At 51.3% G+C, this 18,078-nt stretch overlaps 1 protein-coding gene across 2 annotated transcripts; it reads left to right on the top strand.

Moving 5' to 3' along the window:
- The first annotated feature begins 3 nt into the window (after window positions 1-3).
- Window positions 4-17,685, top strand: KCTD6 (potassium channel tetramerization domain containing 6). Of its 2 annotated transcripts, XM_069966970.1 has the most exons (4): window positions 4-301; window positions 11,021-11,126; window positions 11,524-11,630; window positions 13,032-17,685. In XM_069966970.1, exons 3-4 carry the CDS (start codon window positions 11,547-11,549, stop codon window positions 13,716-13,718), a joined length of 771 nt encoding a protein of 256 aa, XP_069823071.1. In that variant the 5' UTR covers window positions 4-301; window positions 11,021-11,126; window positions 11,524-11,546; the 3' UTR covers window positions 13,719-17,685. The 2 variants fall into 2 exon arrangements, with proteins under 2 accessions (XP_069823071.1, XP_069823072.1); XM_069966971.1 differs by lacking the exon at window positions 11,021-11,126.
- The last annotated feature ends 393 nt before the right edge of the window (window positions 17,686-18,078 follow it).

The following is an 18,078-nucleotide window of genomic DNA, read 5'->3' as shown; positions in this document are numbered from 1 at the left end:
CCGCTTATCAGCTGATCAGATTACGCCAATCACGTGTGATATACGCTACACGCCTCTATCGTGCCTTCACTTAGGGATTGGGGGCGTGGTCTTAGAAAATGTTGCCGAGCGACTTCCAATCACAGCGCGGAGTTTCAGAAGGTGTACGGGTGCTGGGGAGGACCATTTCTATCATTTTCACGGGTTTGGAGGAGGAGTCGGTGGAGCAGGCCTCGGATTTGCCGCTGTACACACTGGGGTGATTGCTCCGCTGAGGTTCTTACCCACTGGATTTCCGTACATCTAGCCAGACAGCGATCAGGTGAGGACAGGGGTGTGCGGCCTGGAGATGGGATGGGGCCAATAGTGTATCATTGTATTTCCTATAGCGGGAGGAGGAGGATGTCACCTCCCGGAGAGTGTAGATCCTGCTGCAGCACAATATCCCTGCTTGGATCTGCAGCCATGGGTGCTGCCAGTGTGAGGGTGGGTGCTTCCAGTGTGAGGCTGGGGTGCTGCCAGTGTGAGGGTGGGGTGCTGCCCCCCCCCCTTCTGGACATTTTGGGTACTGCCTCCACCCCCCCTTCTGGACATTTTGGGTACTGCCCCTCCCCCCCATCTGGACATCTTGGGTACTGCCCCTCCCCCCCATCTGGACATCTTGGGTACTGCCCCTCCCCCCCATCTGGACATCTTGGGTACTGCCCCTCCCCCCATCTGGACATCTTGGGTACTGCCCCTCCCCCCCTTCTGGACATCTTGGGTACTGCCCCTCCCCCCCCCCCCCTTCTGGACATCTTGGGTACTGCTCCTCCCCCCCTTCTGGACATTTTGGGTACTGCCCCTCCCCCCCATCTGGACATTTTGGGTACTGCCCCTCCCCCCCCATCTGGACATTTTGGGTACTGCCCCTCCCCCCCATCTTTTTTAACAAAGCGAAGCAGGGCAAGAACAAGCCACACATCAAAATGGGTACCAATGATGCCACGTAGGGCGTTAGGGCAAGCGTACACTTAACATATATCTATTGCCATTGAAACTGTATCTCAACAACTTCCGTGGGACATTCCCAGCAAACCATAACTCCCAGAAGGCAATATGTAACAAACAATATGGGTTGGGAAGAGAGCTGGTGCTCCGATAGGAGGCATAACGGACAAAAACCCAAAAGGTGAAGAAAGAGAAAGTAAGAAGGGGAGAAAAGAGGGGGGGTATTTAGTGGGGGAGAGCCGGGGGAAGGGGGGTCTAAAGGGCAGTTGGCTCCTCACTGAGCCAGCAGAGAGCTGTATTCGGGAGTCTCCGTGTACTGATCCCAGTAGAACCGAGAATTCCGGTCATGGAGCTGAGCAGTGAGATCCTCCATACGCTTGATATCCTCTACTTTCCGGAGCCACATGGCTAGGCTGGGGGGGTCAGGTTGTCGCCACAGAGCGGGAACACAGGCTCGGGCTGCGTTAATCAGGTGTCTGAGGACTGAGGAACGGTAGCTCTTGAGGGGAATGTCGGACACATGCAGGAGGAAGAGGGCAGGAGAGAAGGGGAGTGAGTGGTCAGTGAAGGTGGAGGTAATACGCCACACTTCATGCCAAAAGGGTACAAGCTTGGGGCAGCTCTAGAACGTGTGCAGGAGGGAGCCGTCCTCGCCGCAATTCCTCCAGCACTGTGGGGACACTTCCGGGAAGATCCGATGAAGACGGGTAGGGACACGGTACCACCGCTTCCTGGATGCGGGAGGATATCGAGGAGGAATGTGTACATGTGAACAATTTGTCCAGTTGCGCCGGGGAGAAAGAGGTGTTCAAGTCCTCCTCCCAGGCCGCGAGGAAGGGGGGAGGTGACTGGTCCGGAGGGGAGTTCAACATGGCATAAATTATAGAAAGAGAGTGACGGAGCGGGCCCGATCATGTACAAAGAGACTCGAACTGCGTGAGGGTGCGAGCGTAGCGAGAGGGCATGGGGAGAGTGCGAAGGAAATGGTGGAGCTGAAGGGACCTCCAGAAGCCCAGGGGAGCGGGGTCTGACAAGGCATTGAGGTCCGTCAACGAGGGCCAGACCGTTCCCCTGAGAAAGGATAGTGCACGGAAGCGTCCCGCCCGGAACCAGGAGCGGAAGCCCGCGTCCTCCATCCCCGGGGGAAAGGATGGGTTGCCCAGAATCGGGAACAGGGGAGAGGGGTGCGGAGCCAAAAAGCCGGCAGATAAGTGTTTCTGGCAGACTCTAAGTGTCGGAGCGATGGTGGGGTACTAGACGGGCCGAGTCCGGAAGCCAGGGCGCGGCCAGCAAAGGCAGAGGTGCCAACGCCTCTTCCAGGGCCACCCATATCTTCGTGGCAGAGTGGCGGTGCCAGTCCAGTACCCTGGATAGATGAGCTGCCACGTAGTACTGGTAAAGGTTGGGGAGACCCAGGCCTCCCTGAGATTTGGGATGATGCAGGACTGCCTTTGCTAGACGCGGCTGTTTGTGTGCCCATATGAATTTAGTGAGGAGAGACGTCAGTCGTCGGAAAAACGACACGGGCACCGCTATTGGTAGGCTCTGGAAAAGGTACAGGAGGCGGGGCAGGACGTTCATTTTGAAGATAGCGCAGCGGCCAAACCATGAGAAGGTACCCTTGTGCCATCTAATCAGGTCCTTTTCCACCGTCTGGAGCATGGGTGGGAAATTCAACTTATACAGGTCGGGTACGGAGGGCGTAAGCTGAACCCCCAAGTACTTTAGGGAGATACGGGACCATCGGAAGGGGAAGGAGGCCTCAAGGGAGGAGGCCACCGCCATCGGGAGGGAGACATTTAGTGCCTCCGATTTCTGCAAATTGATCTTGTAGTTAGAAAGAGAATGGTAACTGGAAAGTTCCTTCAGGAGATTGGGGAGGGAGATAGAAGGCTGGGTAAGAAAGAAGAGGAGATCATCCGCGTACGCTGCAACTCTGTGTTCCACTGGCCCCACCCGTACCCCCGCAATGTCCGGGTTACGTCTCACATGTCTCACGTTGACCGATACCTGAGCCGTGGGGTGGGAGTATAGAGAGCCAATCCACTCCAGCATATGAGGGCCAAGGCCGATGTGTCTGAGTGTGGCACAGAGGAAGGGCCAGCTTACACGGTCAAAGGCCTTCTCCGCGTCCGTTGATAGGAGCATGGCAGGGAGGCCAGAGGAACGGGCCTTATGAATAATGTTTATAGCTCTAGTGGTATTGTCGCGGGCCTCCCGCATGGGCATAAACCCCACCTGATCGGGATGTATGATGTTTTGCAGCAAGGGTGTGAGCCGAGCTGCCAGAATTTTCGAGAAGAATTTGAGGTCCAGGTTTAGAAGGGAGATGGGATGATAATTTTGACAGTGGGAAGGGTCTTTGCCCTCCTTGGGAATGACAGAAATGTGAGCGCGGAGGGTATCCATGGGGAGGGGGGAGCCAGTGGACACAGAGTTGAAGGCCGAAAGGAAGTGGTCCCTTAGAAGGGGTCCAAAGGTTTTGTAATACGGCAATGTAAGCCCGTCTGGGCCCGGGGCTTTGCCTGTGGGAGATGTCTTAAGCGCCCACTCCCATTCCTCGGCCGTAATGGGTGACTCTAAAGCTGCTGCATCCTCCCCAGACAACGCCGGGAGGCCGGAGTCTGCTAGATAAGAGAGTATGGGCAAGTGGGGGGATGAGGATGCAGAGGTGGTCGAGGTCGGAGAAATGCCGTAGAGAGATACATAGTAGTCCCGGAAAGAATCAGCTATTTGGGAGGAAAGGGTCTGCTTTGAGCCCGAAGGGGTGGAAATGTGGGAGATGAAAGAACGTGCTCTCTGTTGACGTAGGGCCCGAGCTAGGGTCTTGCCCGGCTTATTGCCGAACTCAAAGTAATGGTGGCGGCATCGTGCTAAGGAGGCCTTGGCATTGGCAAAAGTGAGGTCTCGTAACTTCCCGCGCAAGGCCGCTAGCTCTGCCCCCGTGGCAAGCGCGAGAGACCGCTTGTGCTGTTTATCGAGGTCCGCAATCTGTGAGATCAGGGACCTGATGTGTGCCGCTCTTTCCTTCTTCATGCGAGAGGCTAATTTAATAAGAGTGCCTCTAATCAAGCACTTATGGGCTTCCCACACGACTAACGGGGGCGAGTCGGGTGATGTGTTGGAAGTAAAGTAGGTGGACAGGTCTGCCCGGACTTCAGCCAGGACCTCCTTTTCCCGTAATAGAGTGTCGTTAAGGCGCCAGCGCCACAACCGCGGCTGGGAGGGGGAGAAAGCCAAAGAAAGGGAGATCACTGCGTGGTCTGAAAAGGTGATGGGGTCTATAGAGGCCGCAGCTACCCGGTCTAGATGGGCGTGAGAGACGAACGTGTAGTCAATGCGAGAGTATGTGTTATGGGGATGTGAGAAGAAGGTATAGTCTTTGTCCCGGGGATGCAGAATCCGCCAGGCATCCATTAGCTGATGGGAATGAAGGAGTTGTTTTGCCCGTCGCAGAGAGGAGAAGGAGAGAGAAGAGTGGCCAGAGGAAGAGTCAAGAAGAGGATCGAGAGCCATGTTGAGGTCACCTCCGAAGACACTCATGCCCTCCACAAATTCCTCCACCTCCGAGAGGCACCGTTCTAGGAAAGCCACCTGACCCGCATTGGGAAGGTAGACTGTGCCAAAGGTGCACAAGACACCCGCCATTTTACCATTAACAAAAAGGAACCGTCCCTCAGTGTCCGACCTCTGATCTATAAATTCCCAGGGGGCCTAACGCGCGACCAAGATCGATACCCCCTTTGTTTTAGAGTCTGGGGAGCAACTGTGGTAGACCTCCGGAAAATGGTGGTCTGTTAATCTCTGTACTTGATCCTTATGGAAGTGGGTCTCCTGAATGAGTACCACAGAGGCCCGTTTTGCCCATAGAAGGCGCAGCAGGGAGGAGCGCTTCTCAGGGATATTCAAGCCCTGTGCGTTGATCGATAGACAGAGCACGGCTGACATGACTCAGTGAGGAGCAAACCTAGGTTAGTAGGGTGGGGGAGCGAGGGTGGGGGGGGGGAGGAGAAATGAAGAAAGAAGAGAAAGAGAAAAGAAAAGAAAAAAAGGGGGGGGGGGACAAAAACCGAGGAAGCGAAGGGGGAAAGAGAAGAGAGAGAGAGAGAGAGAGAAGGGGAAGGCACAAAAAACCTTCCAAGCACTAGGGAGGTCGGGGCCTCAAAGACCTCCGCCCGAGGACCTGTGCGAGGGGTTGCGGGAGAACGCGGAAGAGCGAGCCGGAAGACCCAGTCCGGGCCCAAAACCAGAAATTCAGTAGAGAGGGGATTTAAGCATAGAAGTAGAAGCCCAGGGTGAGGAAGGGTTAATGGGAACTAGAGTGAGAGTTAGACACCCAGTCAACCTGCCATAGGGCAGCGGGAGTCAGAGCGGCCACGTGTGGTCACTGCTAACTACAAGTCCACGCACCAGGTGATGCCGATGAGGAGAGAGAAACAGAACGAGTAGAAGGCAGGAGGTAAGGGAGCGTAAGTAGAGGAACAAGCAGACATACAGACAGAGCCCCAGATAACTGAACCAGGAAAGGAGCAAGTGAGGCATAACAAATGACATATATCATAGCACCCAACAAGATCCAACACATTTTGGCACGGTGTAGTATAAGGACCCCAGGTCACCGGGTCGACCACTCTGGAGATTATGGTAGTGGGGGGGGCAGAGGAGGGGAGCAGTGGGATGGGAACAGGGGGAGTGGAGGGGGCAGGTGGAGAGGGAGGGTCAGGACGGGTGGTGGGGGGGTATGGGGGAGGGAAGGGGGGGGAAAAAGGAAAGGACTCTAGGAGGCGGGAGGGTTTACGGGGGGAAGGGGAAGGAGAGGTCTGGGAGAGGGACATTGAGAGGGATCTGACAGTAGAGGAGCCGAGGCATCCAGCCCCTCCCATCGCGGAAGTCCTTGTGCCAATTGTCCATGACCGCTACTCAGTAGCCTCCAGAGGGGGGGGGGGGGGGGGGGGAAGGTCAGGTCGGGGGGAGGATAGAGGTCCGGGGGACAGGTCCGGGAGAGGGGGGAGATCGGGATGAGGTGAGGTAAGGTGCAGGTGGGGATAATAGTCCCTCTAGAGCAGGGGTCTCAAACTCGCGGCCCGCGGGCCAACTGCGGCCCTCGGGACACTAGTTTGCGGCCCCCACCTCAATGTTAGCTTCCCTGTAAGTGCGGCCCTCATCAGCAGCTCAGCTGCAATTGGCTGAGCTTAACTTTATGCTCAGCCAATCGCGGCTGAGCAGCTGATGACGCGGCAGAGGGGGGCCGGCATCAGGGACGGCTGCAGCTGTTCGGCCGGCCTCCCGAAGACGACGGAGAGGTGGGCAGCGGCGGTGGTGGTGGGAGGGGAGTTGTGCAGTGCAGGGGCCAACAGCCTCCTGGCAGACCTGCCGCCCCCTAGCGTCCCTGCCACACATGCAGCTCCCCGGTCTCTGGAGGAGGAGGAGGCCGCAGGGACTCCAAGGTGATCGCATCGCTGCAAGTCCTGGGGCTGTTCAGCAGGATCGGGGGATGCAGTGCAGATCCCCGATCCTGCTTTACAGCCCCAGGACTTGCAGCGATGCGATCACCTCACCCTGCAGTCCCCGCGGCCTCCTCCTCCAGAGATTGAGGAGCTGCATGTGCGGCTTAGAGGAGCACGCCAGTGCCGGGGGTGAGAGGAGGGGGAGGGGTGTTTCCAGCTTCCCCCAGTCCCCTCACAGCTCCCCCCAGGTCCCCCCAGTCCCCTGTGTAACCCCCCAGTCCCCTCTCAGAGACTCCCAGTCCCCTTTGTCACCCCCAGTCCCCTGTGTCACCCCCCTGCTCCCCCCAGTCTCCTGTGTCACCCCCAGCTCCCCTCTGTCAACCCTGCTCCCCCCAGTCCCCTGTGTCACCCCCAGTCCCCTCTTAGAGACCCCCAGTCCCCTCTCAGGGACCCCCAGTCCCCTTTGTCACCCCCAGTCCCCAGTGTCACCCCCCTGCTCCCCCCAGTCCCCTGTGTCACCCCCCAGTCCCCTCTCAGGGACCCCCAGTCCCCTTTGTCACCCCCAGTCCTCAGTGTCACCCCCCTGCTCCCCCCAGTCCCCTGTGTCACCCCCCAGCTCCCCTCTGTCACCCCTGCTCCCCCCAGTCCCCTGTGTCACCCCCAGTCCCCTCTCAGAGACCCCCAGTCCCCTCTCAGGGACCCCCAGTCCCCTTTGTCACCGCCAGTCCCCTGTGTCACCCCCCTGCTTGCCCCAGTCCCCTGTGTCACCTCCCTGCTCCCCCCAGTCCCCTGTGTCACCTCCCTGCTCCCCCCAGTCCCCTGTGTCTCCCCCCAGCTCCCCCCAGTCCCCTGTGTCACCCCCCAGCTCCCTCCAGTCCCCTGTGTCACCCCCCTGCTCCCCCCAGTCCCCTGTGTCACCCCCCAGCTCCCCCCAGTCCCCTGTGTCACCCCCCTGCTCCCCCCAGTCCCCTGTGTCACCCCCCCGCTCCCCCCAGTCCCCTGTGTCACCCCCCAGCTCCCTCCAGTCCCCTGTGTCACCCCCCAGCTCCCCCCAGTCCCCTTCTTGTGGAAAACCTGATGCGGCCCAGCCTCACCCAGACTCTACCTCCAGCGGCCCCCGGGTAAATTGAGTTTGAGACCCATGCTCTAGAGGTTGACGGATCCTGGGCAAGTGCTGCAGGCCAGCGGAGTCTATGAAGCGATGACATCTTACTTGGTTACCAGGCAGCAGAATGCGGTAGTTCAAGACAGCCGCACTGTTACCGACCCAGTCCTTGTCCTGTCACGTGATGGATCATAGCAGGGCTTTGGGTGCCATTCACCGAGGGGAGCCAGGCGTCCCTTACCAGGACTCCCTTAACGGGATTCTGTCGGGCAATGCGCTGGAGAGCGGCGGTCTCGGTGACGTGGAGAGCGGGGACTGCCCCGGCGCGCGGCTGTTGTCGCGGGGAACGGCCACCCGACAGCAATCCGGAAGGTGGGGGCGGCAGTACCGGCTCCGTCCAGTCTGGCAGGGTCAGTGTGGAGAGACCAAGTAGTTGCAGGGCCCCGGGCAGGTCTGCCGGCGTGCGGAGAAGGTAAGTCATCCCGGAATGGCGGATGATGAGGTAGAAGGGGTATCCCCAACGGTAGGAGGCCCCCAAGTCCCGCATAGCGTCTAGTAGGGGCCGGAGCATTCGGCGCATAGCCAAGGTGCGCCTAGACAGATCAGGGAGTAGGACAATCTCTGCTCCTTCAAAGTCCAGGGGGCCTTTCTCCCAAGCTCGCTGGAGGATGGCTTCCTTCTGCTGGAAGTAATGTACCCGGCAGAGCACGTCTCGGGGGCAGTTCCGGTCAGGCAGGCGTGGACCCGCTACTCTGTGCGTGCGGTCCAACTCTATATGGGTATCCTTGGGGTCCCCCAGGTATTAAAAATGTACCTGACTGCTCGCGTGAGGCAGTCGGGGGCCAATGTCCTCCGGTAAACCCCGGATCTTGACGTTGTTACGCCGGCCCCGGTTCTCGAGGTCGTCCACGTGGGCGATCAAGTCCCGCAGCACAACATCGTGGGAGTCCACCCGAGGGGGCAGGGTGGCGAGGGCCTGCTCTGTGGTATCTAGGCGAGCCTCCAACCCCGCAACCGCTGCAGTGATCGTGGTCATGGAGGATTTCAGGTCCGCCATGTCCCCGGCATGCCGCTCCTCCATACGCGCCAGCTGCGCCGTCAGTTCATCTCTGGTGGGGAGGGCCTGTAACAGGTTCTTTACCTCGGCAAGGATCGAGGCAGGGGTCACGGAGGCCAGGGGTTCAGTCCCCACGGAGGGAGAGAGAGACAGACCTTCATCTGGAGGTGTCCGCAGAATCCTCGGCACAGACTGGCTCAGCTCTGGAAAAGCCGGTACGGCTTTCTGCGTGGCGCGCCTTGTAGCTGGTGCAGTGGCCATCTTTGCCTGCGGTGAGGAGGGCAGGGAGAGACGCGGTGCGCTCAGTGTTTCCCGGGTGGATCTCTGCAAGGAAGTTCGTGGGGTGGTCAGACGAGTAGCTGGAGTCTTCCTACTCCCGACGGGCATAACGGTGTGGCGATTCGGCAGGTAATGTCCCCGTTATGGAGCGTAGGGCCCGGAGCTGCGGTCAGACGCGTCCTTACCCGGCCATGCTCAAGCCACGCCCCCCAAGAATTTATAAGCTTCTTAACACAATGTAATCCTAACCCAAGCCACCATTATAAGCAGTTTGCCCAGAATGATTCCCAAAATTTAGGGGAAATTCAGAACAAGTTCTCTTTGTTTAGAATTCCTGGTCTGCCTGTTCTCTAATAGGTATATCCTGCTTTAGATAGTGGATGCAGTTGTGGCTATCTGACAGGGTGGCCCATTACACTCAATAGACAAAGACTATATAAATATATATTTTTTACCTCGGCATAAGCTTACTTCAAAGTATGCTTCTGATGTACCATAAGGTACATCACTTTTAATTTTTTTTTAACATCACTCTGCCGGGTGACGGCACAGGGGTTCACCAGTGACGTGGTCCTTTTTTTTTTCAAAACATCATCCGGTTCCTACTTTTAGCGCCGAACTTTTCTCTTGTATCGGCCCAGCTCTATGCACTGGAGGCAGGCCAGCGCCTTCCAGTGTGACAATATCCTGTGACGCAGTCCTGTTGATTCTAATGGAGCTATGTCACAGAGGGGAGGGGATATCGTCACACTGGGGGAGCCGGCCTACCTTCAGTGCATAGAGCTGGGCCGGTGCTCAAGAAGAAAAAGGCGCAGAGAGCTGGAACCTGAAAAAAGCACTGCACCACTGGGATCTCTGCCACTAGGTAATGTAAAAATAAAAAAAATTGATGTACCTTATGGAACATTTGCTTTGAGGCCTGTATGGAGATCATTAAGCTGGAATTGAACAGGTAGCATTTCTTAAAGGGGTTGTGTCATTAAGAAAACTAGGTCTAAACTGGTGCCTTATGTGAAATTAAATATATATTTCATGTACTAGCATTTCTGAAACTGTAGATAGCCTGTTGCCCTTGGTTATGATCAACAAATGTGGGCCAGGTATACTCAGTGCAACTGCAATCTCCAGTAAGTACTGGCAGTTGGTCTCCACTGAGCCTGCAACAAGCGGGATTGTGGGAAAGTGTCTGTGCAGTTGCATGGCAACCGCAGGGTCACAGTTAAGAGAGAAAACCAGGAAGTGATTAAATCCATGGGGGAGAAAAACTGTACAGGGACACAAGTTATTTTACTAAAAACAGCATGTTTCCCTTTATATATCCATGTGGTACACGTCTGATTTTATGAACTGCTTTATGACACTACACCTATATTTTCCCTATGCTAATTCCTGATGGGTTGCGGTCCCCACCATGTATCCACAGTGCTGAGCGCTGATCTCATCATCCTGCACCTGATAAAACCACATGTGTACATAACACAGGTACACACAGCACATACACGTGAACATCTGTTTACCCAGGGCGCTCAGCAAATATCTGGAGGACGTGTCACAGGAGAACGTCCTATGTGAACCCCTATGGGTTATTAGCCTCGGCTGTCACCTCCAGTATGGGGACAGCCGGAATCATTCCACAACTAACATTATGCTATATTGGTATTCGGGGAGGCACAATGTGAAGGACAGCACAACCAGTGTCTAATGTGTAATACGTATAGACAGCCTCCTGTATTATGGAAGTATATAGATGTGAGGATACAGGGAGTATTAGTGTAATGATACAGTACCTCTATTATATTCTGTTCACAGCAATGAGCAAAACAAATGGAGCCGCTGTCTCATCCTCATTTATTATGGATGATACAGCTGAGATCACCCTCGATAGACATTTACCTGGGCATGGCGAGAGATTGGTATTGTTATGTTTTCGTGTAAAGGGCTGGTCAGTTTTTGACACCAGGAGCTGACAGTAAGGATTTTTTATGTCATGTCAGGTACACTTTAAGGCAGTGCTCTATAGGATGAGACTGTACCTACTGAGTTTTCAGAGCATGAAATGGAAAACTGCTGAGCTAGAAGGGTCCCGAGATTCCTGCTCATTGTAAAGAATTACGTTGTATGTGGCCAATGCTTCTGGCTCATTAAATATGTCTATTATTCCAGGTTTTGATCTTTCTGCGGTAATATCCAAATCCGCTCATCCTTACAGACACTTACCAAGGTTGATGTGCAGAACATTGTGAGAAAGACTCTACAATTAAATACATAGGTCAGTAATAGAGGTATTACCAGATTCTCTTATGTTCCTTGTGCTCAGGAGACTGCCAGAGCTGTCAGTCATAGCTGAGAAGATGGTGGCGGGGGAGGGAAGGGGGGGGCTCTGCACCTAATGTGAGAAGTCCGCCTCCTGGACACTTGCCCCAACCTCTGTATTGGGCAGTCAACATTTTTGAAGGCTCAAAACCGCCATCAAACTTCTTTTGAGTTGGTTGAGGTCGAGTTGTAAGAGTTTCCTGTAACATTCTGTACCGAAGTAGCAATCTGTACATGTCTCGATCATTGACTGGAGATGCATGTTGCCTTACAAACCTTAGATAATGTTCCTTTGCTGATGTCATCTCCTCAATCACATGTGTGTTTCTTCTCTTATGTAATGTGTCTTGCAGAAGCTGGACTGAGCGGTCGGTGTATGCATTCCTCAGCATTCAGACGTCGGGTTCACTCCAAGCATCAGTCATTTGATCAAATGGATAATGGAGACTGGGGATACATGGTACGGAATAACATTTCCAGACTTATTTCTTAATTTTATCCTTAAATAAGTTAAGTGAGTATGACCATTTTCATAAATGAGCACTGTCACTTCAGAAAACTTTTGACATGTCATAGAGACATGTCAAAAGTCTTAATCAGTCCGAGTCTGAGTGTTCAGACCTAGACCAATCGGGGGTTAGAGCCAGAAGAAGACACGCTACAGCGCGTCCTCTTATGGCTCTGTGTCATGTGATCAGTCGGACTTACAATGGAGCCCGACTGATCTGTCCAACTGATCAGGTGACTCAGAGCTGGAAGAGGACGCGCTGCAGCGTGTCTTCTCCCAGCTCTAACTCCCGATCGTTCTGGGTCTGAAAACTCAGACCCAGACCGATATAAATTTTTGACATTTCTCTATGGCAGTGACACTTTTAAAAGAAATTCAACAGCATCCAGTGGAGAGATTTATCTTCAAATGAGCTTTATTGCATATCCAGGAGAGACCCTTAAGGCCCTACAACACCAAACGACTATCGTTTGCACTTGGCCAATTACCAGCCATTCCTGTTGACAATTGTTTGGTGTAATAGCACATGTTAAAAGATCATGTTCAGTTGACATGCACAATATTGGCCGATCGTGGTCTTTCAACATGTTGAAAAATCACGATCAGTGCAGCAATGGTTTGCTCTGCATCACTCTATGTAATAGGATCGCCAGTAGACCACTGCTGGCTTCAGCGGGCAGCCAGGACGATCTAAGGATCGTCTGGAAAGCCCCTCCCGCTTTAGTCTGTGCGTGTAATAGCACAGGCAGGGAGTGGGGAACGAAGAGAAAACGAGTGCTGACCTGTGTGATACGGCCTTTACTAAGAGGATTCTCTCCCCGTTCTGACCTTTGTATGGGTATTTTTACTGAACTGATGTGACTATAAATAAACAAATTGCAAGTTTAGCTGTAGTATGCTACCATTAGTGAGAATAGGGCTGCAGCCACTTTACATATTTCTTCCTGGACAAGGGCAATCCTGCCTAGACTGCGGCTGACTGAATTCACTTGAATGGAGTTGTACCGCAGTACCCCAGCACATCAGGAATGCCAGTGTACAGAGGAAAGACCGCATTAGCACTGCAGCAAATGCAGTAGGGGTCTCAGCCTCTCCTTTTCTCATGGTTGGTAGTGGTTCCTGAGGTTATACCTAATAAGACAAGCAGTCATTACATATCATTTGATATAATACTTTGATCTCCCATGTTATTCTTTTTTTCTTATTAAAGTTCTTTCTCGGCACTCACCTTTATGCTTTATGTGAGTGCCGAGAATAAACTTTTATAATACTGCTGGATTTTTTCTTACTACGAGCACCACCCTAGACACAGAAGTGCCGTCTAAAAAACTTTGTTCAATCTTTTTTTCTTAGACAACCGATCCAGTCACGCTAAATGTTGGGGGCCATGTTTACACAACTTCTCTCTCAACACTAACCCGATATCCAGACTCCATGTTGGGTGCCATGTTTCGGGGCGACTTCCCCACTGCTAGAGACTCCCAAGGCAATTACTTTATTGACCGTGATGGATCCCTTTTCCGGTATGTGTTGAACTTCTTACGGACATCAGAACTTACTGTGCCCGTAGACTTCAAAGAGTTTGATCTGCTGCGGAAAGAAGCCGATTTTTATCAGATCGAACCTTTAATACAGTGTCTCAATGACCCCAAACCTTTATATCCTACGGACACTTTTGAAGAAGTTGTGGAACTGTCAAGTACAAGGAAACTATCCAAGTATTCCAACCCTGTGGCTGTAATCATCACCCAGCTTACCATCACCACCAAGGTGCATGCGTTACTAGAGGGGATCGCCAACCATTTCACTAAATGGAATAAGCACATGATGGACACTCGGGATTGCCAAGTCTCCTTTACCTTTGGGCCATGCGATTACCACCAGGAGGTCTCCCTTAGAGTCCACCTGATGGAATATATTACAAAGCAAGGCTTCACGATCCGGAACACCCGGGTCCACCACATGAGTGAGCGAGCCAATGAGAACACAGTGGAACATAACTGGACTTTTTGCAGGCTAGCTAGGAAGACGGATGACTGATGTCTACACAAGTGAGATGCCTTGGGTGTAGGCACCAGTGTAGATGAGTGTCCTCATGACCTATATGTGCTTCTGTGCACATTGTTATTTATTAACAGCCATTGCGACTGGATGGTCCCGCTAACGTGACTCCTCCATTGTTCTGCTACTCAGCACGCATGCATGTGCCTATACATGGAAAAGTTTCCATGCTTTGTCATAGGCTTCCAACCTTAACGCACATTACCCTCCTCAGTATTGATATGTGAACACTTGGCTTGTTTGTAACACAGGCTGAAGATTAGTGCCGAAACTTCGCTGATGATCTGATGACGTTTCGGCCTCATGTACCATCACGATCAATTATTGTCTAAGGTCAGATTTTTGTCTTAAAAAAAAAAAAGCTACAGAGAACAAAATGTGTGAGAGACTCTGATGGCATCACGGGATTTCAGATATGCAGTTATTTACAACTCTAAGACTTAGACATCTCCAGCCGTTTACAAGCGGGGTTTCCCCCAACAATGCTGTCGCTAAATATTCTGATTGATGGAATGGTAGAGAGTAACTTCATGATCATTTGGATCACAAATAACCACTATCTATGTAGCGTCCTCTTCCCATTACAACCTGTATGGTCCAGCCTATCACAGCGTCCTTGTTTGATTTGTGCTCGGAGCAAAAAAGCATCTTACCTGGAGATACCTGGTTGGTTGATACCTACTGGATTATTGTAAGTTCTGAGGATAGCTATAGGCATACTGGTAACATAGAAGACTCAAACAGACCATCTGTCTTAGTATGTCTTAGTATTTTCTTTCTTAACCAGTCCAGCCAAACAAGTGGTTGGATTGGTTGTGACCAATGAAAACTTATTCTGTGTATCAAGAATTTTCACAAATATGTGGATTAAAGAAGCAGTCCGGCAAAAATTTTATTTTGCTCATATAGTGAAGCATAGGCAATGAGAAGACCGTTGTGTATACTGGTTTTAGTTGATGTATGGGCCGCCTGCCATGTTGATCCCTTGTTTCTCTTAATGCAGCCCACATTTCCCATGATGCCTCTGACTGTGCACAGGTGGAGGGTGGAGTCTGGCGTCTCATCACATTGCTTTTGCTCAGCTCTGAATCCTGATTGTACCAAGTGGCAGATCAGTGGCATATTTAGTTAGCTACATTACACCATAGAGTTTGACTGTATTCTCGTGAGATGCAGCTTCAGCCTGTTCTCTGTGCTTGTGATAGGTTTCTCCCTGCCAAGCTGCATAAGCAAATGGAGTTAATTGTAAGGCCAGGTTTATACTACATAGGACACCGGCCGTTCTGTGACCCGGCTGCGTCACAGAATGGCTGGTGTCAGAGAAGTTTATCCCGGCCGGTACTGCATAAACTTCAATTCTATTGAATTGGGATGCGGGTGCATCTGTGTGCGCTCGCATCCCAATTCACCATTGAAGACAATGGAGATTGCTGCCGGAGCCGCACTCTCCATTGTGTTACCTGTCAGGCTTGTGCGGCCGCTATTCAATGTCAGTTTTTACTGCTGCCGCTAGCCTTCCCGGCCATAGTGTATACTATGTGTATACACTCCGTCCGGGATCCCATTCATTTTCAATTGAAAGTATTTTTTGAATTAATCACGGCCGTTGTTGCAAATTGCAACAACGGTTATGTACAATTAAAAAAAATATGTTGCGTGAACATAGCCTAAAGCTGTATCTGTAGAGGCAGGCAGTGTGAGTGTATATCTCTTATTGACTCTCTATGACAATGACTCTCTTATTGACTCTCTATGACTACTCTCTATGACTACTCTCCTGGTCTCTTAGGTAAGGCATGATCTGTTTAGCAGTATTCTGTGCATGACCGGAACATACAGATTAACAGAAAGGGTCTAAACTGTCAGGAAGGATCTTATAGATGACATTGTAATTCTTTAGTCCACAGGAAATCTGAAACGTCCTGTGTAAAGTAGAGCATGACATTTATTGGGAGTCTGAGTAGTTATCACATAAATGGTAATAATGAAAGGGTCCAAAATGGAGGGATGCAGCTGAGCTGGGATGAAACAAATTGCACTGCACTAGCCACCTATCTTTTACATCCAGCTTTTTTGTCCGAGTGTTTCTTTAAATATTTCAATACTGGAATTTCTACCTGTTCACAGCAAAAGCTTTGTGCCAACAGCTCTTAGGTTCTGTTAATGTCTGTGTCATGTTTTCCATTATAATTCCTCAGGACAGTGCTAGATTCATCACACTACAAATACCAGCGATTTCTGCCATGATACTAGATGTTGTACTGATAAGAATTGTGCAGATGTGAACAGAACCTTAAACTACACACTTTTAGGCCATAATATGGTGCTACACTGGAACTGAATATTTAGCACGAAGAGGGGATTGGATGTTATTGGGATAAAGTAGGGAAACCTTTGCCACACACAACTTATGGGAAAGGTTTTCCTGCTTTGTCCTTACTGGATCGAGTCTAATTCTTGGAATTAAAGGGGTTGACCAGAGAATGGAAAGGGTATTACTTTTCCTTGCTCTTCCCTGCTGGATTGGTCCTATCATGGAAGTATAACATCCTCCCAGCTTGTAGATGTGGGTTGAGCACATGGGTGGGTACTGTATTGCAATCATCATATGTGCCACAATAGTGTGTGGCCACTGACCACCACATGAACATGGTTTCGCCTGAATGATCGCAATAGTGTACCCACCCCGTCTCAGTTCTCCCTTTAAGTAGGCAAGCAGTGGAGAGCTGGGGAGTAAATGGGCTTTTAAATGCGCCAAATATCGTGGAATAACTTTTTTAATAATTCAAATTTAAGTTCTAATCTTCTGGTGTAAACGCACCAACGACCAAACAACGAATTTGATCGCATCTTTTGAGCTGACCTCAAAATCATAGTTAATCGTTCAAGTCCTTCAGTGTCCACACTCATCGTTCACAGTATATATTGCTAAAGCAATTGCCGTCATATTAATGACTTTTCATAGCAATTTATCTTTTCGTCTAAACTCGTTTAAAAGAAAAAATAAATTGCTTGTCGTTCGTAAAACAAGCACTTAGCTGGTTTATCTGTAAGTGTTAAAGGACCCTGAGGAAAGCTAATAAGTTTCTGCTCTCCGGACAACCTCATTAATACTGTACATGTAATGTCTATATCTATAGCTCCTGTATGGGACCTTATTACAGCTGTCTGCATGGCCCTTAGGCTGGATTCCCATGTTCCGTCCCTGTACTGGAGCGTTTCCTCGCATGGCATGATGTATTATTATCATGCAGAGAACGGGGAAACTGAATGATTGAGCAGCTGTCTCATTACAGTGGTACGATCATTCAAACAGTTTTCCCGCTCCCGGCATGATATTAACACATCATGCAGTGCTGGAAAACGCTCCAGTACAGAGATTACCTGTTTGTGTTGTCCGTGCTTCACGGAGCGAACATGGAACATGTTTTTTTGGTTTGTAAATGGCCCAAAAATGGACTCTGTATGGCTCAAAATAACATTTGTATGTTACCTATTGCGTTGGAAATACATCCCCTAGTTTACGTGTAATTGTTACGGCTGCAAAACAAGTGTCGGTCCACTTTTTCAGCAGTGTACAGACTTTCAATATCTCCCAAATGAAAAAGACGCTCTTTGGGTTATAGATTTTGCTATAGCCTAAAAAGGGCTGAATATTCATCTAGCAGAGCATGGCTAACAATAATGTCCCAGTAGCAAAATAAGTATGAAGATTTTGAAGATTTAATTATAAAAATAATTTTTGTGCTGTGTAAAATGACTATTTCTTACCAAAGCCGTAACCACCAGGCAACATCTCTGGCAATTTTAGGATACACAAGAATTGCTTGTTGCACTGTTAGATTTGCTATTTATGATTAACATTTCAAACTTCTTATGAAAGTCAAACTAATTATACAATATTAAAGAGGATGTACCACCTGGTACTTCCTCTTTAACCTAAACCCACTGATTGAACAGCGCTGGCACGGGGAAGCCTGTGCCGCGGTCCATTTTTTGGACCGAGGCCCCGTGCACGGTGCCGTTCTTTGCACTGGAACCGGCCGGTGCTCAAGCACTGGAGGCGGGCCGGGCCACCCCCAGTGGGAGGGAATTCCCTCCCCTGTATGACGCGGCTCCATTCATTCTAAGGGAGCCGCGTCATACAGGGGAGGGAATTCCCTCCCACTGGGGGCGGCCCGGCCCACCTCCAGTGCTTGAGCACCTGCCGGTTCCGGTGCATAGAACAGCGCCGTGCACGGGGACCGGGCCTCTGTCCGAAAAACGGACCGCGGCATTGGCTTCTCTGTGCCGGCGCCGTTCGATCAGTGGGTGTAGGTTAAAGAGGATGTATTAGTTG

This window comes from Dendropsophus ebraccatus, chromosome 4 (genome assembly GCF_027789765.1).
Source record: "Dendropsophus ebraccatus isolate aDenEbr1 chromosome 4, aDenEbr1.pat, whole genome shotgun sequence".
NCBI classification, from domain to species: domain Eukaryota; kingdom Metazoa; phylum Chordata; class Amphibia; order Anura; family Hylidae; genus Dendropsophus; species Dendropsophus ebraccatus.
Note: the sequence above shows the minus strand (reverse complement) of the source record. Positions and strands in the feature narration are given on the sequence as shown.